The 24,468-nt window shown below is 37.6% G+C and overlaps 1 protein-coding gene across 1 annotated transcript in view; it reads right to left on the bottom strand.

Moving 5' to 3' along the window:
* Positions 1-24,468, bottom strand: part of LOC121325335 (protein fantom-like) — a 50,111-nt gene that overhangs the window by 6,707 nt on the left and 18,936 nt on the right. Inside the window, exons 10-21 of the mRNA XM_041267762.1 lie at positions 23,433-23,539; positions 23,106-23,156; positions 22,038-22,217; positions 16,980-17,097; positions 14,509-14,961; positions 12,246-12,382; positions 11,562-11,913; positions 11,128-11,336; positions 10,447-10,539; positions 8,369-8,458; positions 7,342-7,522; positions 6,813-6,895 (exon numbers count right to left, since the gene is read on the bottom strand). Coding sequence (XP_041123696.1) covers positions 6,813-6,895; positions 7,342-7,522; positions 8,369-8,458; positions 10,447-10,539; positions 11,128-11,336; positions 11,562-11,913; positions 12,246-12,382; positions 14,509-14,961; positions 16,980-17,097; positions 22,038-22,217; positions 23,106-23,156; positions 23,433-23,539 — 2,054 coding nt within the window. The remainder of the gene's footprint in view (positions 1-6,812; positions 6,896-7,341; positions 7,523-8,368; positions 8,459-10,446; positions 10,540-11,127; positions 11,337-11,561; positions 11,914-12,245; positions 12,383-14,508; positions 14,962-16,979; positions 17,098-22,037; positions 22,218-23,105; positions 23,157-23,432; positions 23,540-24,468) is intronic.

The raw sequence follows: 24,468 nt of genomic DNA, 5'->3' as shown, positions 1-24,468 counted from the left end.
TCACAATTTGGATGTTTCGAATAACTGCACTGCTAGGCCCAGGCTGGCTGGCAGATTATGCAGTGCTCCGCTGTGTTGTGCTGAGCAGGTTAATTTGGTTGCCTCCAGTTGTCAAGCATGAATATCACTGTTTGCAAATTGTTTATCAATGCGTTCAGGGATGCTCTGCCCTGTAAAGTGATTCCTGTTATGTCTAATTAAATTCTTAGCCGATGTGATCATCCCACTCAACTAGTTTTACATTTGTGTAATTTGTAAATCATCTCATAGTTACCTCCATGAATGTGTCTTGTCTAAACCAATTTATGTTTGTGTGTGTGTACTGTATATAATTTTTTTAATGTCTGGATTGTATAAATGCTTTGTTGAAGTGTGAAATTTCCCTTTTAATCTTTTTTTTTTTTTTTGCAGTGCCTTTTAGATTAGTTACATTTATCGAGAACACAATTGTGTAAGGCACAGAAAGAAAGAAAGAAAGATAAGGGGAATGCTCTTTCATCACCCTGGATGTGGTGTTTCCGAGGAGGGTTTATGGTCAACCACTGTTTTTTTTTGTCGGTCTGGGTGGCCAAAATAAAGTCTTCTTTAAATCGCATATTTATTAATCTATCAGTGTTAACCACAAATGTCAATGCGTGGTCAGGAACAGATAACGAAGTTCCAAGTTTGCCAAGCAGTTGTAGGAACGCTAGCCCACAGTGCCCAGACGCTACGAGAAAGCTTCATCATGTCCCAACTACAGCTGGGGCGAATCACATATTACTTTAAACAAGGGAGAAGTCTTCCCAGATTCACATGACCACAGGATTCAAAGCTTTAAATATAGATAGCAACTTAACTTAAATCACTTGAACCAAACTCGCTCTATACTGCTTTGTACACACATACATGCAAGCATATCGTATGGTATAACTATATATATATATATATATATATATAGATATATATATATATATATGTATGTCTATGTATATATACATATATATATGTATATATACATATATATAGTGTATATACATGTATATATGTATATATGAATATATACATATATAGACACACACACACACACACACACACACACACACACACACACACACACCTTGCAATAGCGCCCCTCGCTACACTGCGGATTCGGATATATCACGGTCCTGGAGTTGGCTCCCCATTTTTATTGTCTAACTGCACATGCAATACACTAGCAAAAGTCACAGGGCAGTGACGTCAGCAACTTGCCAACAAGCCTCCTCTGTTGGGAATGGATTCTTTCAATGCAGTAGGTTTGTGCATTTATATAAAACAAACTTCATGCTCTTTTATGGAATCTCACTAGAATTTGAAACATATAGTACTGACAAAAAAAAAAATACAAAAATAAAGAAAAACTTACTAAGCAATCACAATTAAGGTAAATACAACTGTTACATTGATAAGCTAACCCCCCTCTGTAAAATAAACACTTATCAATTCTGAAAAATATAATACTGCATTCCTGCCTGTAGCTGAATTTTGATTGTGTCGTTTGTAGTTTAAAAACCAAAACAACTAGCTTAAATGTGCTTTAACCTTACAATAATAACAAAAACAACAACAACTACTACTATTAACAATAATAACAATATAAGCGATACAGTAATGACAACAACAACAACAATAATAATAATAATAATAATAATAACAATAATAATAATAATAATAATAATAATAATAATAATAAACAACACTACAGTGTACCTATTCGCATCTGTCAAATGTTGGAGGGTATGTGAATATTGTTAGGTAGATAAGTCCTCAACCTGCTTTAACAATACAGAAATTGAAAACAGAAATTGAGGAATGAGCTAGCACAACAACATAGACAAATGTTTGCAACTCACTTTGCTGGATTGTGGTTTGAGTTTGAGTCTGAGTCTTATCTTTAGAGAGCAGACTGGCTGATATAATTTTAAACAAATCAGGGTGCAGATTGCATAGGAAAAGCCCCCCCCAAAAAACATGTATTTTCCACTGGCTTACATAGCATTAGGGTACTGAAATGTGTTTGGCCGTAGCCCTTTTATTTTATCACACATTCACTTCTCATGTTTTAAAGATACTTTTAACAAGAAACTAAATCTGAATATTTCAATAATAGCGTTTTATTATTTAGTAGATTCAGACATTTTACTCAAGCCATCCTTTTTTTCTCCAGCAATGCAGATACAAGACTTTCACAATATTACGAGGATTAGCATGGCATGATGAAATATTTAGTGGAGTTTTTTTCTTTCCTTCTAAAACCTAATAAGCCAAATGCCATTAAAGTGATGGTCTGACTGGGAAAGGCTTTTCATATTCAAATTTGAGGCAGAAGAGATGAAAGCACAGAAAGGTTACTTGGTTTAGGTACTAACCCCTAGTGCCCCACATTCACATGTGTAAAGAAAATGACACAAGCCCCATTGTCTCGCTTTATTTTTTAATGCTCATGCAAGTGCTTTATATTGGGGTGGGGATAGCTTTTTAAATCCTTTTTTTATTGGCCATCAAAACCGTAACAAATAAAGAAGAGATGACTATTGAAACTGTCTCTCTGACTGCAGAACATGTCAATAATAAAATGTGTTTTTTCACACGACAGGTCCAGTAGTCTTTCCTCTGTCTAGTTCCCTGTCGATGTACCGCTGCTTTTGAGAAGTGTCAGTGCGTTTCCCCAGACTGCCCCACAGCCAGCATGTCTTAAGCAGCCTGAGTCTGATTTTTCAATCTGAACAGAATGTGCTGTGCTGGCTGTGCAATGGATTGGGATTGGGTCTGCAGTCCCTTTGTGTTTGGTGTATGTGTCATTTATTTAGAAGCTGTTTTTGGTCAGATCATTGCAGGTCTTTCAACATATACTGCAGAATATTTTTCTTTTTCTTGTGGGAATTATACTGCCATTTGTCTTCATTTTTGAAGATGCAATAACAGTATGCTCAGTTTAGCACCAAGAACAAGCTTAAGTATACCTCTCTGAGGAATCTCATAAAAATGTTTTATGTTTCAAAAACATAAAAAAACTAATGGTGAATAAACAAACAAAACACTTCTCATGGTTATAACTCCAATTAAAAGCATGTTTCTGTCAACGAGAGGATTTTGTCTTTACCAACAGAGACCCATGCTTTCAGTACAGAAAACCTCAGCTGCCTTCTAAGCTTGGCTTCATTGGTTAAGTACAAGAGTAATCTCAGGCCAACCAACACAGGTTATTAACTATTAATCTTGGTTTTAAAACATCATTACTAAAACAGTCAAACAATCGCATACAATTATTTCATTTATTAAACTGGCTGATTTTGAAGCATGCATTATACACAGTATATTATAACACTTATCTGCAATCATACATATTGGACAGATAGGGGGGAAAAAAAACATTATTCTTCTATTTTCTGTAACAACAAGCTGTTGTATTTTCTATATATATATATATATATATATATAGATATATATATATATATATATATATATATATATATATATATATGTGTGTGTGTGTGTGTGTATATATATATATATATATATATATATATATATATATATATATATATATATATATATATATATATATATATGTATATAAAATAAATGACAGTAAAGCCAAACTTCTGTCCCTTTAGCTCCTGCCAAGACAAAGACAGACATGCAAATGCCCTTTGTTGATGTCTTTCTTTCTTTCTTTCTTTCTTTCTTTCTTTTCGGGAATGGAACAAGGCTTTTAATCAATGTATTATACATCAAATTGATAATGTTAACTCCTGATTATTCAAATATATGAAATATTCATGGAGAACTGTCCAAACTTGTACATTTCCTTGACTTTCTTCTCCATTAATTAACATGCCTGGGAGCTTTTTAGTAAAAGGAGCAGCCATCAGCTTGACTGAACCTGACAAGGCGGCATGGTCCAATTACACCGGCTCTCCGCGAAGCTTTGATGTAGTGGAAACGCAAAGCGATAGGGGCAAATTGTACAGCACATTATGTTAATGGCTTGATTTAATCCAGCCACTAAACTTTATGTAGCCTGTTAAAGAAGATGCTAACACTAATTACGCCACTTTGGAGAGGGAAAGGAGGGGACAAGCATTTCACTTTGACGAACTTGTAAATGAAATGAAACAAAATGAAGTGATTTCTGTTTAATTATACATATCGCCGGCAGGGGAAAAGGTGGATAATGGTAACCTGTTGGGTTTCCTTTTTAATCAACACATCCAAGATCTATCCAGAGCCTGCGTGAGGAGCTGGATTATGATATTACTTCATAATGAATATGTCACTTCAATTACAGCACTTAAAAATGGAAGTGTCTTGGGCTGTACGCACAGCCCCGTCTGCTTTGCTAATTAGTGAGTAATTACAAGGTCTGTTGAGTCGAAGCGACTCAGCAGTGGCCCTACAGATTTACAGATGTGATTATCCAAGAGTAAACAAGATCCTTTGTAGAAAGCCACTGCAATTCAAGCAAATAGAAAATAAACAATTTGCGTATTGCTTGGCTAAAATCCCCCGACTGCTTTTAAAAAACAAACATTTGGATTTAAAAAAAAGAGAAAGAAAAGGTCTGGAAACACAGTATAATCCCTGAAAACCATTAATACAAATCAATGTTTTGCATTGTGTATCTGAATATACAATTGTGTTATTGTTATTTTGTGTATAAAAACTTGAATTATGTTATAGAAATTACTTCCAAACGCTTTTAGCTACAAATCTTTTTTTTTTTCTATCATGTGGCACTACTGCTTAATTGAAAAAAAAAAAAGGAAAAACAAAAGCAAACCAAATAAGCAACAAAAAGAAACAAACAGTACTGTAAGGTCACTGAAATAAAAAGTGTTTTGATTCATTCCGAGAGTCAGGCACACCTCATCACTCCATTAGCCCTAAGGTGACAACAGACATGGTGAATAAATCACCCTTTGGCTTCTCACTATTGGAACAAAGTTTCCAAATTTGAAACAATGGGCATTGTATGCAAAGTGGTTCCACGCGGAGACCCACATATTCTTTAAGTCATCTTTAAATAACCAGAATCATGCTTTCAAACTAGCATTACACAGTTTATTTGTTCAGTGTTCATTTTTTTTTGTATTCTTCAAATGAAACTGAATCAGAGCTGAATCATTAACGTATATCACTCAGAACTTCAAATGACTGTGAACAGGGAGGGAGGAAGCCGTGCATATACATGTAGTGTCAGAGTCCAGACTGAGTCACAGTTCAAGCTATTTTCCTTTTAATGAACGCATCAGGCTGATGCATTTAAATCCCCACTGCTGATGAGAGCTGTCATGGGGAAGAGCCAGTGACGGCTGTTATAGAAGTCTCAGACGTGCCGTTGATCTGTGATGCATGCTCCATTATATATCCTCCTGTTTTATTCTGACTCACCTTATCCCAGCCCTTCTGGATACTAGTTCACCTGAGGCGAGGATTGAAAGCCATGCAGATTAAATGTTTTGTTCTTATAGTGCGGTACAGGAGACTCTGAAGCTTTCTACATATGATTTCAGCAGCTTTCTATTTTCTATAAAAAAAAAGGATATAACTTATAAAAGGTAGAATGCTTTTTTAAAAATTTTTATAGTACCAATAGCCAGTTGCTTAAATGATAATTCTGACAATTTCATAATTTCTATCAATGTAAGTTTGCAGAATGAAGTTAGACCTCATATTATAAGTTTTGTCAAGGGGCAGCATTCTTATTAGGAAGCAACCAACACTAAAATCTACTTTTAAAACAAAAGGGCTAACATGCTAGTCGCATACTGCAGTGCATCCATATTACTGACTCACTTAATGACCATTAATAATCCTTTACTTGAGTTTATAACATGGTACATTACAGCATTTAAGACCACTGAACATGTACTTAAACTGGCATTTCTGTCTCAGCTTGAAAATCAGCAGTGGCATTTTTACACCTCTCTCGAGGCTGAAATGAAAGACACGCAGCCAATCAAGCATGAGCAATTGCTTAATGTAGCTGGTCGCATTATGAAATGTTACACATGCCTAGCTAAGGCAGACAGCACACGAAAGCCAATCAGGGGCTGCTACTGACCAGTGTAGCTGCTTGACTTGCACTGTGTTTGAAAAGCAGGACAGCTTAGCCTTGCTGAGATGGAACATCATTGAGAAAAAAAAAGAGACCTGGTTCAAATGTCCTACTGTGCTTTGTCTGGTTTAAAAAGGATCAATCAGCTGTTTTCAATAAAGACATTAGGCTTAGATACAGAAGTAAGCGCAGCAAGCGATAGCTTAATAAGCCTCTAATCTAAGGAAGAAAATACAAAAGGGCACTTTATAGAGAAGCTCTCTCTTATCCTTCAATAAAATATTCTCTTTTTTTTTTTTTTTTCAAAACAACTTCATGAATGAAGTCTGTTGAATCTGAAGGAAAAATGCTAAAATAGGTCATGACTTCTATACATTTTACTTAGTAAATCTGAAATATCCTTAATTAAGGAAAAGCCTGAATGATTCACAGCACACATCACTTTACTTGATCCGCTTTGTTAGGTTTTTCTAAACGCATTAAACAAAAATAAAAATCAAAAGCATACCATTCCTTATTTAAAAGTATATATATATATATATATATATATATATATATATATATATATATATATATATATATATATATATTTTTTTTTTTTTTTTTTCACTTCCTTCCAAAGACCTCATGCATTCTTATTGTGGCCTTGATCTAAAAAAAACTACAACAATAAAAAACAAACCTTGATCGAAACATGTCAAATAAGAAGGTACAGAGCAACATGCCAGACCTGCTTTCTGCTGTGGGGGGCTGGGCCTGGAACAATGCAGTCATCACTGTCAGACAGTATTGATTCATTGGCATCCTCCCCTTCTGGGAAAGCAAGAGATCGACAGCGTTAAAAACAATTATAATTACAGGCCTTACGAGGGGAACTTGATAGCTACAAATTGTCAGGATCAAGAAATATGGAGTTAGACAGTCAAGTGAATCCATAAGCAGTTACTCCGGGTAGATCTTAAAGCTGCCGAAATCAATGAGCAGGAATAACTGTCTGCTGGGTATCGCTGTACACTTTATTGCTTTATGTATGGGCGACAGTTCAAGAAAACCTCAGCCTTCCTATGTAAACTGAGATGTAGAACAACAAGGCTTGAAAGTTACGCACACTGTACAGGCACAAGGTCAAAAGATTTATGAAAACTTATGCTGTTGTTTGGCTGAGCTGATGATCAGAATGTCAACAGCAATGTTGCATAATGCATTTAGAATCTGCACACGTATGGATTCACAGAGTATGATATAATAATGCTAAACACCTTCTTTGTCCCGCTCCAACACCTCTTCTGAAATGTCCGATTCCTCCTCCACCTCCTCTTCTGAGAGCAGGCTCTGTTCAGCTAGCTGCCCTTCGGAGAGGTGCGAGTCCTCCTCTTCCTCCTGGATCTCCTGGGCAATCTCCTCCAGCTCCTGATAGTCTAACCTGCCTCTTTGTAAATCCTGTGGAAAGTGATCAGAAAACCATGATGCTCAGAGTTACTATGTTCTTACCAAGAAACGCCTGTGTTCAGTCCATTTAGTACCCAGCTAATTGTGTTATATACTATTATAATAAATGTAAAGTTTTTAGATCCAGTTCACGCATTATTATCATGTAGGTTAGATGCACGTGTAGGGAAGGTACATGCCATCTACAAGACATGGTCAGTAAAGTAATACACTCAAAATAAAATACATATAAAGCACATTAAAAATAAGTTATCACACCATAAATTAAATGATACATTCATGGTGATATACTGTTTATTATGAGCTGGCCCCCTAGAGAGACCCAAATCAATCCTTAAAGCACAAACAAATGTTGTCATTCCTAAAACAACGAATTAAGCTGCAACAAAGTTAAACATACAAATAATGAGAGTGAGCCTCTTTGACTGTGTGTATGAATCAAACACATCATGTTGGAAATTGAAAATGATGATGGAAACAAAGGGAAAGCTTCTTTGGGTTGTTTTCTGGATAGTAATTCTTGGGGAAAAAAGCAGGCAGACACAAACTGTTTATGTTTGCAGCTAATCGTTTTCAGCTTTGGACAGCGTGGTACACATGCACGATTGTGGAGATGGTGTTTAGAAAACATCAGGGTCTGTTTTAATGATTTAATGGCGTTTCTAAGTTTCCCCACCCCCTTTTAATTCTACATTAACCCTGTGGACATTTATCAACCCGCTTATTAACATCACATCAAAGTGACGTGCTGTGCAGTGGAAAGCGCTCTGAGCAGGTACTGTTAAGATCAGTCAAGCAGATCCCATCATTGTTTTCCTTGTCTGATGCACTCCATACCTCTGGGATCAGAGTGGGGCTAGTTGAACTTGAAGGCTTCTCTTGTAAGATTTCTTTCTCCTCAGCAGGAGACGGACTGACATTCTGGACCTATTACAAGACAATGCAAACTTCATAAAAAAAAACACTAGAACAAGACTTGGTCATCAGATATGATACGTCTGCTTCTGATTTAGAGTTTTTCATTATAATCAGACTAATTCTTTTTTTTTTTTTTAAACCAGAATGGTCGTAAAACATAACTCAAACACAATTTACATTTTAGCACGATATAATTCTGTATCTTTATCTCTAGGATTTAAACTGAGTGTTTTTTTTTTAATTATTGCTATTGGTTAAGCCAGGCTTATAAAATCCTATGTATGTTAAACCAAAAGACCTACTTTGCCTCAATTAAGCAAAACATCGAAATAAAATTAAGATTTAAATTGTTAGAGAAGAAGTTCCATTTGTCTCCCAGAGAGTTAATTTGTCTACCTGGCTGGAAGTTTCTTTAATCACGCAGTTGCCAATTTCCCACTTGGTACATCCACTTCATGCTGGGATCTATGTTATTTGTTAACTTTAGCCACTGATGCTTTATGACATGTAATTAAGTTTTGAACCAATTCATTTTGAAACTCTTAAAACTCTTTTATGAACAATATAATGGGACCTCTAGTTTTTTCCTCAGGTTTGTAGGTTTGATTTGTTTGGTCTTGTCTTGCTGCCAATTCCCCTATACCAAAAGGACATGATTTAACTAATGCAGACATTCTATTCTGTGAACCACATGAAAAGCTTTGCATAAGCATTACTGCTTCATCAGTGTGGTCCCATGAGCAGAGATACACCAAAAAATAAATCCCCATCGAAGAAAATGCTGTTTTAAAATGCAGTCGATTTAATGATTACCCTGGGACATTGCTGAAGGAAAGTTAATCATACTTGGTTTTTATTTAAGACAACGGACATAAGTTACTGCCTAGTTCCATAGACCAGACTCTGCTGGAGATAAGGAAACTCTGAATGCTAAACAGTAAGGAGTTAATTCACTGCCAAGTAGGAGAGGAACTGTTTCCTGTGTGTAGCTACCCTGAGCACTGTCTACCTGTAACATACTGTACACAGCACAAAACAATAAGCAGCTGCCTGGTCCACTCCCACCATCAAAATTATCCATATAGTATTATTTATTTATTATGTTTTTAAATTTAGATTGACCAATTATTATTTGTACTTATTTTTCCCCCAAATTGGAATGCGCAATCATATTTTTTCTCCTCACTGTAGCGAGTCCCCAAACAGCACAGATGTTGAGCTCGTGTGAGCATCTTCTGATCTCACAAGCCTAAAGCCAGAATCTCTTTTACGCTGACCAATCCGAAGTTATGTTGGGAGGGGCTACTGACCCCCGAGAACAGAGATCAGCCCTGCTTTTTATCCACTCTGATTGTGCTCGGTGTCTGGCCAGTAGGGTTCGCTGTTGTGCGATGAGGAGAAGAAATCCCTGCCAGTTTCCCATCCCCTCCACCCCGTGAGCTTTAGAGCCAATGTGACGCCCCCTTCAGAGTCCCCAGCAAAGCTCGGCCTCTTTGCACAGCCTGGACACCAACTGGCGCCGTCCAAGATGTGTGACTCATCCTGCGCTCCCAGCGCCAGCGCTTTAACGGGATGAGCCCCTCGGGGACCCCTATCCATAATTTTTAACTGGATTGAGCACTTCTTGTGTATAATTTTCTTGTCCTGTTTTGTATTACTGATTTTACTTTTTATATGCTTGGTAGTGGTTTGTATTTGATCATATGCCCAATTAATAACGAATCACTAAAAAATGAAGAGTAGAGACAGGTAGGGAGATAGACAGTTTGCTTAACCAGTGTAGACATGCATGCTAGTAACATTCATCCCTACCACTGCTGTAAACACACTATGTAGCTATATACACGTAGCTGTGAGATACGTATGGACAGCCAGGTAGAGGGACTGGTTCCACCTTAGACTCGCACAGGTAAATCATTTCCTAAACCTGTTTCATCAGAGCTGGATAAAGGATTTTAAAAGTATGATATTATGTTGGGAGGAATAGTATTACTTACTGGACTCTCTGGTGTTGTATCTATAAATGATACTTTCTTGTTTGGTTGTTTATCCTTTGTAAGTGTACGCTGTCTGGGTTTCGGCTGGGGAATCTACAATGAAACAAACACAATCAAGACATCTGGCTAGGAGCTGAACTTTTGTAACTGACATTTTGCCATTTTCATTTAAGGGTTTGTTTCAAATGATTTCTGAAACATTTCTCACAGAGCAGTACATTCTGATTTCTCCAGCCAAATCGCTGCCCTCCCTAGATTAACATTTGAAAGCCCCTTTGTAACGCATCAGATACAAGATCAGAGGATGTGAGCTGGTACTCACAGTCCGTCCCAATTCTCTGTAATTGTTTGATCCAAATGAAGAACAGATAATCTGTTTATTTATCTGTGACAGCTATGTTGTACTGGAGAGATCATAGTAGTAAAGCAAAAAAACACTGTTTTAAAAAATGTTTAAACCCATAAGCAAAAAATCAGAAAGGCTTTTATTTTGTAAGACAATACATAAACAAGGTCAGAGTTAACCAGCTCCTTAGCACAACAGCGAAACCGCTGGAAGAGGTGGAGATGGAATAACAGGACGCGTTTTAGCAATTTGGGGAGAACAAAAATAAAATAGCAAAGTGCTCCATCAAGCTGCAGGTGTGGCGATATGCATTGGAAATGGCTGTGTTAGCTTACCTCCAAGACAGAGGGGAGTGGCATAATTGGCAATGGTTCATTCCTTTCCTCTTCTAAAGCCAACTTCTCTGGTATCTGCTTGGGAACAAACTTCGCCTGCTCCACTGTCATTGATGATCCACTTGGTGGAAGGTATGATAATCTCCATTGTAAAGTGACATCAACCGTTCCATTGGGTCGTCCATGTCCATCTGTCAGTTCAAAAGTGCCTGCAGATACAGGAAGCAGAGAACATGGTAGGGAAAGATCTGGTCAATATATTTCTTATCAACATTCATCTCCCTGTTTTTTCTTTAGTGGCATTCTTACCTAAGAAACTACAGTAGAATACTTTTTGATTCTTAACACAATCTTGGATGTGTTTATTTTCAAGTCGTGAGCAGATAGTATAATAAAAAAAAATTCTTGCTCAGCTACTTGGAAAAAAAAAGTACCTGTAATGGCTTTATCATGCGCTAAAGAGATGAGAGGCACTTTGGCTTTGCCTAGGTGCAAGTTATCTTGCGTGTCAGCGTCATCGAACACATAGAGCATGAGTGCCTCTGACTTCAGGTAGCGGTCTAGATCCGCGTTCATTGGCACAGGGAAGCTCATGTGATCATTGAACTGCGGGCTGTTGCTGCTTGTAACAATGGGAGTGTCATGGTCTCCGAAGTCAAAGAACTTGTACACGACGTATGGGCTTGGCTGCAGGTGCTCTTGTCGTGGTTTCAGGTTGTTACAGCATGCCACTGTCACATGGAGCTCGTTCAGACTGCCTTCAGCCATGGCGGCAGTGCTGAGCGCCTAGAGAATTAAACCAGAAAGGCACGGTGTAATAACAATGATCTCATTGCGTATAGATACGAATGTGTAATTACTAGGGGTGTGCAAAAAAACTCAAGAAAAAGAGTTTGAAACATTTACTTTCAAAAGCATTATATATACAGTAAATATACATTGTATCATTTGTGAGATCTCAAAATGCATTTAACTGCTGGAACCAAGACAGGCAATAGGAAGGCTAAGAGGTAGTGGACAGCCTGGACAGCCTCTGCTCAGAATACTGTGGAAGTGTAAGGTGGAAAACATTCTCTTGTCTTAAAAAGTAAAGTAAAGGAAAGGCTTTTACAGCGTACCTCCTGGACCTTGCCTGAATTCAGATAGCCGAGAGCCTTTGTCCGCTCTTTGTATAAGCGGACAGCCTGGTCCATGGGCACCCGTAGCCTCACCCAGTATTCCAGAACTCCATACATGTGAACATCTCCTCCCACACCTGATTAGAACATTAACACACATGCTGGTAATAAATACATACATACAAAAAAAGGCATATGTATACTATAAACATGGTCTGATACAGTAAATGAAAAATTTAGCCATATGTAGTATTCTAAAATAAGTACTGTAATCAAAACAGACATCAGAGATAGATAGTATCAAGTCAGCATTTCAGTTAGGACTTGGACTGGTATAGCGTGTATATAGTGCTCTATATATGCTGATTGAATATGGAATAAAACATATAGATAAATACTATGGATAAGAGGCTGGAATTGATTTTCAAAGGGAAGCATGGACTATGGCCAAAAGAAGCTCGACGGATTTGCGTGTGAACTCTCTCTGCCCGTTAAGTTTAAATACTTCACTGACATTTCCTTGCCCAATTGTATCAATCCTTTTTTAGCCCGGATCGACTTAACAAATACCACCAGGGGTTCACTTAATGGTTTAAACTCATTCTTCCTGTGGAAATATGTTTTTGTTTTGTGCTGGCACCACGATACACAATACTGTTAGGACAAATCATCTTACATTCCTGTGGAAACAAGTTAAAGCAATAGCTTAGCCAGTTTCAATACCTATTGTAGTGCAAACTTAATCAGCATGATGTGCAACAAGAACTCAACTCTTTAGATGTGGTCTGCAGAGTGTCTGTTCAGATATCTTTGAAATGACGGCTTTAATTAGTTCTGACCTTTAAAAATAACTTTAGAAGTAGTTTGAATAAAACAGACCTCTCCAAAATTGTTAAATAAATCCCCACCAGCCAGCTTGCTTCAGCCCTTGTACATGATTTTCGAGGTCAAAACATGCAATGCAAAATCAATTCTAAAACATCATGGGGAATCAATTTCAAACAATCCTTTTGGGAGAATTAACATTGTATAAGGGTTTAATGAATTTAAGGCATTTGATCAGCTGGTTTATTTACTAGGAGATGACTGGAGCTCACTTGAGTGCCCTATGCTAATCACTATAACGTACTTCAGTTAAAATAAATAATAAATAAATAAATACAAATAAATAAATAATAGTCATTTATACCGCGCTGATGTTTTTATTTATTTATTTATTTTTATTACAAGCCAGTAACATTATTCATAAGCAGCATCACAGCTAACATGTTCTAGCCACAAACTGTCACTGCCTGGCAATAAACTTCACCCAAAACCCTTTTATACAAATAATAAAATACTACAGCAGGGTGGTGGATATGACTGTTTTCAATAAGATGATTTAGACTTTATTTCAATAGCTGGCTTGTTAATGACTCATAAAACATGGTCAATATCAGGAGAAGAACGAGGCTTAGGAACAACACAGTGGCGAACAAACTGGCAGGCAGGCAGTCTGGGGGCGACGGGATTGCTACAGGCTTAATCAGACAAACACAACTTTATACGATGCATCTTTAAGTCATTTTTGTTTGCATTTACGTAAGCATAATGTTTTTGGTTTGTTTTTTGTCCACAGGACAAACAAGTGCTACATTGCTCGCTCATCGCTGGTAGTGGTAGAATGTCAAATGAACCTTAACAGCCTGAAAGCTGTTTGGATCTTAAATGAAACCAGGAATTTGGCTAGTTGCAATCATGGCTTTAAATCACAGAGGCATATTGCTATTACACTGTATATAAAAATGCTGCAGCACCATTTTATTGTGGAAGCTGTAAAAAAACAACTATAGCAGTTTTCTAATTGGGACTGAATTTAGAATATAAAATTAAGAAATACGTGAAAGCTGTTTTTATTATCAAGTTAACAAAGTTACAAAAACAGGACTGCTTGACATTTCAAATCTTGCTTTGTGGAACAAAAAAAAACTAAAACAAATATTGGAACATTGAAATGCAAATTTAAGAATGCAAAAAGTTAGACACTTATGAGCTCCCCCCACCCCCAGTGTATGCAAGTGTTTGAGAATCAAGCTACTGAAAAATAAATATTGCCCAATAGCGCACCAACATCCACTTGCAAACTTGCAGTTATTTATGGAGGGAGGGAAGTGGAACTGAGCTTCACATAAATGCCTTGGAATTTATCTCATGACGTATGGGTAATAAAATCTGTATACTATTGGTGGCAGTATACTGTAGCATGTTAATTAGGTCTACTCACCAACCAGAGCCGCTGTGCCAAACACTGTGCCGTTCTTCTCAAGGATCTCATGCAGCCTCAGCTGGCAGGCTGCGAAAGTTTCATAGTCCATGCCATGGGCCAGCTGGATCTCTAGCATGACTGCGCTCTTCTGGAGGTACTGTAAAAAGAAGTCATCCACACGCACAACGTACTGGGAGGTGAAGTCATACACTGGCTGGGAGCCCCGGACCACTGGAGTGGCTTGCAGCTCGAAATCGTAAAAGGCATAGGTGCAGAAAGTGGAAGGTTCCCGGTCGCCAAAGGCCCGGAGAGCTTCGGGAGAGAAATTGACTTTGCTGATGTGGATCTGAAACAGGTTCTCTCCTCTCTCGAGGTGGACCGTTTCATCAAACTCATCCACTCTGTCTTCATGTGTGATCTCTGCTTTGAACTTGTACTGCTTGGTGCCATAAGCAATATCTTTTAATTGGGCTGTAACACATAAAAGAAAAAAAAAAAGCAGTCAGAAAGTATCACATACATCAGAGCCAGGGTTGGTGAGATTCAGTTTTTATATCAGTAGGCTGTTCTTGTATGGCAGGGAACACAGCAATGAAACATTTATAAGCCTGGGACATGCTATGCTGTGGTAAGTAAGTGTCCAGATTAATGATATAATTTCCTTATTAAAATCTGTAAGCACATCATGCAAACAATTATAAAACCCAATTTCTATAAAATGATGCAGACCCTACAGAAAACAGACCATAGAAAACAATCCCCACAACAGCACTGTGTCAGCTATGTTTGAGAAGATTACATTACTTTCATGAATAATAAGTCTTTATACTTCAATATGAAATTGGACATTAGCAATCTTCTTCAAAATGCATGTTTGGCTGGATGCATCTTGACGGTGCAGTATGTATTAATACTCTTCAAATGTGTCTTCAGGAGGAGAGACAGGCGCAGAAGAGAAAGGCAACTCAACAATCAATCAAGACAATACAAATACAAAAATTTGATAATTTGGTGAATACAGAGTGAAGTCGAAATCTAACATACCAATTCTTAGGCAGTCTACAATCACATATCATACAGAACATGTTTTTGGCCAGACCAAGAAATATAAATACAAAGCTTTATAAGCAAGTTTCAGACAGCTCTTAGTTAAATACCAATATTTTGTTTATCCCATGTCAATTGCATTGTGGGTTGGTTAAGTTGAAATTCACTTTGTTTTAACTCAACTTGTCTCATTCTGTACCAAATGAGTACCAGTTTAAACACATACATTAGGAGCTTCCCTCTACTTAACCACTCCGCATTTGAAAACAGCCGTGGTATAACGCTGTTGAATGTCTCCTTTATCGTTTAATAAAGTTCAGGCAGTGTTGGCCAGAGGAGGACATTTCTGAAGAATTAAGTACAAATGTTCTCTTGCACAGAATGGTTTCGATTTTCATCATCATGTGCTATGTGTTAGATTGGGGTTTAAAGTGTTGGTCTAACGCCTAATGTGTGCATGCTGGCATGCCTGTTTCAAGCTAAATGCAACCCAGATGTATTTTGAAAGATGACAAAAAAAGGCGATGATTAGTGTGGGGTTCCATTTTTAAGAGCATGTTTACTACAGCACACTACTGCAAAAATATCCTTTGTATCAGATTTCTGAATATCAATAGTAAACTTTGTTTTAAAAGGAGCTTAAACAGATTTGATTGTGTTGTATTTCTCTGCAGCGGATATTTGTGCTTTTGCTCTCTTGCCAGGAATGCTGTTCATATTGGTATAATTCTCCGTGTCATGTCCAATCATCTATAACTGGTCCCTTGAGAAGTCATTCTGAGCAGGGTGACTGGCTGGGTTCAAACTGATGTCCAGGTAGATAACCTCAGACCCAGGTTGACTTGATCAAAGAAGCCAGTGATGCACTGATGAATGGGGGTCATGGTTTCTTCCTTTTCACAGACATACATACCAAATTATAATATAAAGTGTTCTGACCTATTAATCGGTTAAAAAGGCATAAAACAAAACACAGTCAGACCGCCATAAACACAATCTCTGTGTACCATCTGCCCACATTTGTGCACGAGTGGGTGGCAGTTGTGTTAGTTGGCTAGTTACTAGGTGTAAGTGGATTGATGTGTTTGTGTTCATGATTTATTTTTTCAGTTAACAACATTACAGTAAACACAACAGGAATAACACTGTTTACCACACCAGTAAATACCCATAGCTGATGGTAGCACAATATCTGGAAGAAATATCAGACACTCCAAAAGCCAGTAGACTTTGTTCTGTACCTTCTTTTGCATCTACATCAATCTAGGCAGGATCCTGCAACTACATGAGCAGCACAAATACCATGTGGATAAGAATCACAAAGTCTTTCAATTGTGTTCTCCATCAGTGTGAACTAATTCTGTCAGTTTGACAGTAACGTTATCCGCTTCATTTTATGCACACCATAATCACCATACGAAACTCATGTGGATCTGACATACCTTCCAGTTTTCTGATTCGAGCAGCCCTAATGTCAAGCAGTTGGGCATACTGCTCATGTTTCAGCTCATATTCGTGCTTAATGTCTTCCATCTTGCGTGTCACCGCTTCAACCTCTGTCTACAAGAAGAAGGAGAAAAAAAAAAGTGCACACTTACATTCACAGAAACCACTAAATGGATGAAAGAGAGCATGGGATTGTGAAAAGAAACCTGCTATGCAACACTGGTCCACATAAGCAACTATAGCAAAGTCTTACTCAACAATGGCTAAAGGGAGTTGTTACAGAGTGTCAAGGTAAACGGATGATGCTCCAACACAAGAATATGAAAGAATACAGAACTCAATGTGATCCACTATCAGGCAGTGTAAGGAAACTGGCAAGCATGTTCCATACAGCTTGATGGATGAAAGCCTGGAAAGGGTGCAAATCATTGTGACTTTCCCCAGCTTCGGGACAGGCTGAGTAGGGTCAACAAAAGTCTCCAACCACGTGCATTTCTAACCCTCAAACATTTTCTTAATATTCTGAATCTGAATTTTTTGGTGATACAAAGGCTATGCAAGACCCATATTCCTCATAGACAATGTTGTGTTTTTCCACATCTGGTGTAGAACTGTAGCTTCTGAGCCAGTTCTTAGAAAGGGCTAAACTTTTTCTTTTCTTTTTCGTTACAGTAAAATGCATTCAACTGTGTACATGAATATAATTGTCCCACTTTAGCTTATGTAAAAATGCAGTACCTTGGCCAAATTACTAACAGCCTATAATTATAAATTAATTTTTTAAATGCTTTTCACTTTCAGCGTGTTTTTTCTGAACATTTTTTTTTCAGTAAACATATTGCCTTTTTTAAAATAATGAGGTAACAGAATAAATGTGTCACAGATTAGTTGGTTTATTTTTGTGTAACACGATGATGCAGTATTTATTTTCTGCTGAATGCTATAATGATTTTACGAGCATATAAAAAATTGCAGATGTTGAAGGTCACTTTATAGAAAAAGCTTTTTTACTTTGTATGCAAAGACATTACTGCTCAGGTGTAAGCTGCAAGAAAGGCAATGTTTTGAATATACCACATGAACCAAAACATGAAGGAATCATTGAGCTGCACATAGAAAAAGACCAGGTGCTTCTCATCTACTTGTGACAATTTACTTCCAAGCCTCTTTAAAGCCATATGGCTAGTGTCTTATTCTTTTATATCTATCTACATTTATATAAATATTATTTTCCCAAACAAAGGGTTAACCACCTGTTCAGACAGTTGAGTAGTCCGCAGGAAAACTCACTTGACCTTAAATTAGCAGGCTTCCTACTCTTTGATTGGCTGAACCTCAAGCGTCCTAGAAGGTTAAAATAAAATAAACACTGGAAACAAATGAAACAACCCCATCACTGTGCTTCAGAACCCTCTGAGAGGGAGAAAAACAAGAAATAATAAAACAACAAGACAAGAAAACACAACTCAGGTATATAACAGGCAGAATTCTTAGGAGAGCCGGGATTACTGGTGAAAAACGTCTCCCGCAATGCGCTACAATAAACACTGGGGCCGTAGGCCCTGCTGTTTACTGAACCAAATAAACAGTCCGGCCTGCAGCCTCACAGTTTATAGGGAGGCCAGCAGCCCTTTATTGACTCATAAATTAGACTCCTTTAAGAAGTATCACTTAATTAAAATCTCTTTTACTACTGCATGAACCTCATACAGAGCAAGGAAAGTAAAAATAAATAAATAAATAAATAAAGAAAGAATTCCTCCCGTAAGAATCTGCTACATCACGGTATGCAGAGTATTGGAGGATTCTGGTGACCTGCCATGATGCTGGGCTGTGTAAAATGACTATCTGCATGGAAAATGGAAAACTTAAATATTACAAGTGCAGTCAAACGACTCTTGGTTGACCATTTTCAGGAACATACATAGAAGGCAGCAATAAATCAGAACTTTATTATATACATGTCCTTTGCTTTTCTATTCTCAGGTGCACTCGGCTTGTAATTGTGTCGCGCAGCGTTGCTGGAACGCTGGACTTTGGCATGATCAGTTCATGGTAGAAGCCCCCTTTTTTTTTGCTATCCTGTGCCGTTGCAAATGATACAGCCTCTAATGTTTTAACCTGCTTGTAAAATATTGAAATGTAACAGCTCCACAACGCACTGGAATTCACTGTTATACAGTATTTCATTCCCAATTAGTTTGCAAGATAAAAAGTCAAAGTCGCAGAAAAGAGTTTGACCAATTTGATCAGTTGGAAGCCATCAGTAAATATTTAGTGTTTCTAATCAGTTGGCAGTACACACACAGCAGGCAGCGTATTTAATATGTGCAAAAGAAAATCCATCCATGAGCACCATTTGTCAATGTAATAACCATGCCATTCATTTAATGAATCAGGGATGTGGCATACTGTGGCATACTGTGGCAACTGGTTCAATCTGTCAGTGCATGTCTTGTGGTTTAAGCTGGTTTAATATAGGACTATTGCGGTACCACTGGCAACCCTGTTCAAGTTATTCTGGCACTTGTTTTGACAGTTCACTGTAAGAGCAGGCTGCAGTCCTGTTTAATTTGATGATTCAGTGATCAGCTGCACTGGCTTTAAGACATGATATACAATCAAACGCAGATACAGAGCCACATAATCTCTTTTAAACATTACGATAAGAAAAAGCTGAGGATTCAGAAACAACTTTCTTGATATGAATTTTAAGAGATGGGAACATCACATAAACCTTGATTAAAAGTAAAAACAATAAAGGCCAGCAATAGTTATGGTATTTAAATGCTTCAACTGAACATGCACTGGACACTTAAAAATCTACTTTTTGACTAATATACTTTGAATACTTTAAACTTTCCAAAGTTCACCTTGTTCAGTTATTTAAAAAAAAACATTTAAAAAATATAAAAAAGGGAAAGCATCAGCTAAGTGTTTTCAGCTAGCATCAGTGCTAGAAACTCTGAAGGCCAACTGGGTTAGAAACCAAGCCTTCAATGAATGTTTCCAGAAGGATATTGGATAACCTAAGCTCCAAAAGAAATGAAATAAAAACAGGTTATTTCCAGGTTCTAATTTTTCACATGTGCAGTGGGGTACTCAAGCGCAGTAGAGATGACGTATTTTAAGTGCACTTTTCTTACATTCTGGACTCGGCAGCTTTAATCCACTGCACACGTGCAAAGCAACAGCATTCTTTCAGGGATCCTTGCAAAACTGGCGGACAGATGAAGCAATCCAAACTGATCAACTCCTCTGTCAAGCACCAAACTTCTGTAGCCAAGTTTTGTTTTTGTTTTGTTTTTTTAAATAATTTATTTACAAAATCACTAAAAGCATTTATTTTATACCATTACCGTAAAATCACTTTTATGCTAATATAAATAACGACTTACCTACTAAAGCTTACAAAAAACAAAACAAAAAAAATCTCAATAATATTGCAGGACTGTACCTATTTATACAACTGTACTTCCATGATTTAGTGACCGGAACCAACCTTTGCTTGTACAAGTATACCACAAGGAAGCAATGACACATATATAAACAAAGGTGAAGTAAATTGTACATTTTGTTTTACTGATGTGCATTTAATTTGTATTATCTGTTGCCATCTTACAACACAGACTGATTTCTGACATGAGATATATGGTAGTTGTTTAAGACAATCTCTCCTAAAAGGGAGTATTTTCCCAAACGTAAACTGAACAAATACTCATGTGCTCAAAACCATGTACTGTTCAAGTATCCAGCAAATTTAATTACATGCCATAAAATATTAATCAGAGCCAGATGGCTCTTTTTTTCAGTTTCTTTTTTTATGGATAGTTTTGGTTTATTTAGTCAAGATGAATGGATGTTTAACCAGTCCCAGATACTGCAAGACACTTTGTATGCATGTACATAAGGTAATAATGCATATTTAGTTTAGTTTATTCATTTTGTGCCCGCAGGGCCAGTACAGGTTTGTTTCACTGTACATGTATTTGATTGCTGAGAAAATACAAAAAGGGTAAAAAGACCTAGAGTCCTGTTATTATGGATGAGTAAGTTTACCTAATTTAAACATGTAAAACCACATCTAAAATGGTTAATACATCACAGGATTCAGATAAACTCTAATCAGCCTAATGCTTACCAAAGGTAAGTGAAACTGTTTGTGTGCCAGATGTGTGGCATGCTGCAGACCACAGAACCAATACTGCCAGACACTGCCCATGGAGAACCCTCACAGAGCGAAGAACTGCACCCTGATAACCCAGGCTGGGAATAATTGGGTAGCTTCCGCAAAACCAGAAGAAAACTGATGAAGAGAATATTTCTTGTTACAAAAGGTATGCCTGCAACCATTTCTGATGCTGGACTAATCAACATGAGTTAAATAATTGAGAAGTGTTAGAAAACTGATGATTGTTTAAATGCATAAACATTTAGACTATATTTCTACTTCAGTAAAACCAAGCCCTCTTAAAAAAAAATGCAAAATTTATATATATATATATATATATATATATATATATATATATATATATATATGTGTGTGTGTGTGTGTGTGTGTGTATGTATGTGTGTGTATATAAAGACACAAAACAAAACATGTTTTATCTTGCCGATAACTGCAAAAATGTTTCAGACCAACAGATTTAGTTAATAAATGTGGTTAGTAATTCATGTACAGAATCTACTGTATCACCACTGCCAATGCCTGTGGGTTGGAAGAAATTGTGTTTCTGAATGATAACACAAAGAAGTGAACTACTTTACATTTAAAATTACCTCCAGGTTCTTTTTACTAAACACAAACGTCCATTCTGCACACTACTAGTTTGTTGTTTTAATTTTAATTTTTTATAGTACTACATAATTCCTTGCAAAATGAATAAACACATAAAAGCTGTAGCAGACAACACACTGAAGCACAAATAAAAGATTCTGAGTTTTCCTCCATCAAAACAGTATCACACTAGCAGATAAATGTGAAATACTGAACTGAAGCATCACAGTGCTCAGTGGATACCGGTCCTAACTGAATGTGATGGAGACAGGATTACCTGGTAGTCTTTGTTAATCTTGTGCTGCATGATCAGCATGTTCCGCGTTTTCTCGAGTTCCTGCACTGTCTCAGCGTGTGTGGCTTGAAGTTCACGCATCGTGCGCTCCAAATCCTTGTGCATGTCGTCTTCGACTTTACCCAGAAATTCAAGGTCTCGGTTTTTCTGGTTTTTGCGAACCTAAAGCAGATAGAATGAGCCAAGAACTGTCATTTTTCATTTAAAAAAAAACCCCCCAAAAAAACACATAAATAAATAAATAAATAAAAGGTATTTGCGTTCATTTTGTAAAGTTATGTTTTACAGGCATTAGTGCATCAGTTTGCTTTATAAAGTTCAGGGGGCACATGTCCCATGACACCCCACAGCAATCTTTTGAGCCCTTATCCCCCATTGGAGCTATGTTACCTTTATGGTCTTAACCATTGGTCACCTGGAAAGAGTCATACCTCTCCCACCCCCCCCCCCCCCCCCCCCCCCCCCCCCCCCCCCACCCCCCAAAAAAAAACTAACATGATTATTCACAGTACTACTGTGGATACTAGAGCTACTGACTTTCGTTTTTTCAGTGTAACCTTGTTAACAACTCAGACACAAGCATAGTACAATAAAAACACTTGCATATGACACATATTGAACAGTGTCTGAAGCTCCATTCAACTGTGTCTTTTTTATTATCTAGCATCATTTTTCTCTGTTTTTCTATCCTATGTGATTGCAGGGGATGATACATTTGTGAGTTGCAAAGAGTCACCAATCAAATGAATTTCCCATTGTTAATGAAAAACAGACAGCTTTTTAAGCAAATGTTCCTGTTGTAATAATGAAATATGTACACAGCCAAAATAAATGTCATCTTGCCACCCTTCCCACTTCTCTGTGCTTTCCTCATATTAAAAAGCTGACATTTGCACATGCATAAGCAAGCTGCATTAGCCACTTATGGGTACACAAATGAATCAGCCACTTGAAATGCCAGTCACTCCAATCAGGGCACAGGAGGGTCACTCAGTTATTAGACAAAGGAGCAGGCTGCACTTGGAAAATGGATCAACTTCTCTGCATTACCTTTATAAGCATCAGTGCCTCACTGAGTTCTGCCATGTCAAAATCACTCTCCTGAAATTAAAAATAGCCAAGAAAGAAAAACACTGTTATCTGGAAATGAATAATGGAGACACACTAAAAAATAACATGGATTTGCACTAAACATGATGCTTCCTTTGAATGCCATGAATAACTCAGCATTTTGGGATTTCCATTTGGGATATTGCACAGTTGATCTGCATCTTGCATAAAACATTGGCAGCTATCTTTTATCATTTTCACATTTGTCAAAGAAGAGGGCGGTGCATGGTAAAAACAAAAACAATACCTCTATAAATATTGTCTCACCTTGGTGAAGAACTTCATGCGGTCTTTAAGTTCATCAAACTGTTGCTTCTGCTCCAGATAGCGCAGCTGCAGCTCCCTGTTCTCCTGAGACAGTTTCCCATTTTGGTCTGAAATACAGAGAATAAAAGAAGCTGCTGGTATACAGTGAATGACATACATAGAATGACAGCCTGGTCTTAGTTTGGATGTACACAATACAGAATAGGTCTTTTACTGTAACAACCACACAGTAAACAAACCTAAAGGAGGTTTGTGCAGACAGAATACACAAGCAAGAGATAAGAGAAATACGGGAACCTATATTTTAAGAGCTGGTGCAGCTGTGTTGCTGATCTAGCTTAAACTGACAATGACATGGAGAGATGAACAAAGTCAGTTGTTCCTGAGCTCGGCCTTTCTCAGGTGCTCCAACGTACAATACTGAAAGTGGGCACTACAGAATTCAGAGAACCTTAAAGCTGTAATGCCCATGTACTTCTGTATGGGACAAAAGTTACCTCAATCCTTGCACCAAACACAGGATCTGTCCAACAAAACCCAATGTACTGCATATGGGGGGGGGGGGGGGGGGGGGGGGAACATTTGTGGATGGTTTGGAAAGAAAATAGCAAGAAGCTGGAAAAGTATTGTACCATCTGTAAAATTCAAAAGGGCATTCACAGGGTTAAAGTTTCAATTCTCCAGAGCAAGCTTCAGATCTGTGCTGTGATCTAGGGATATTGGGTGTCTCTAATAGGCTGCTGACAACAAAAATGTCACTTATAGCATTTACAAATATGATCTAAACATGATGGGTGTTCTGACATAAATGCTGGCCCAGAGTTCTTGGGAAGTTTTCAATCAGCCACTTTCAAGATAAGGAACAACATGATCAATGTCAAGCTCTGTCTTGCTTTTGCACCAAAGCTACTCAAGCATGATCTGAACAGACCACCCAGTATGAGACAGGGACTGCAACTGTGAGCCTGATCCATCCACTTCTTTATACATGGATGTAATTAACTAAAGTACCCCCCCCCCCCCCCCCCCCCCCCCC

This window comes from Polyodon spathula, chromosome 13 (assembly GCF_017654505.1).
Source record: "Polyodon spathula isolate WHYD16114869_AA chromosome 13, ASM1765450v1, whole genome shotgun sequence".
Taxonomy (NCBI): Eukaryota; Metazoa; Chordata; class Actinopteri; order Acipenseriformes; family Polyodontidae; genus Polyodon; species Polyodon spathula.
Note: the sequence above shows the minus strand (reverse complement) of the source record. Positions and strands in the feature narration are given on the sequence as shown.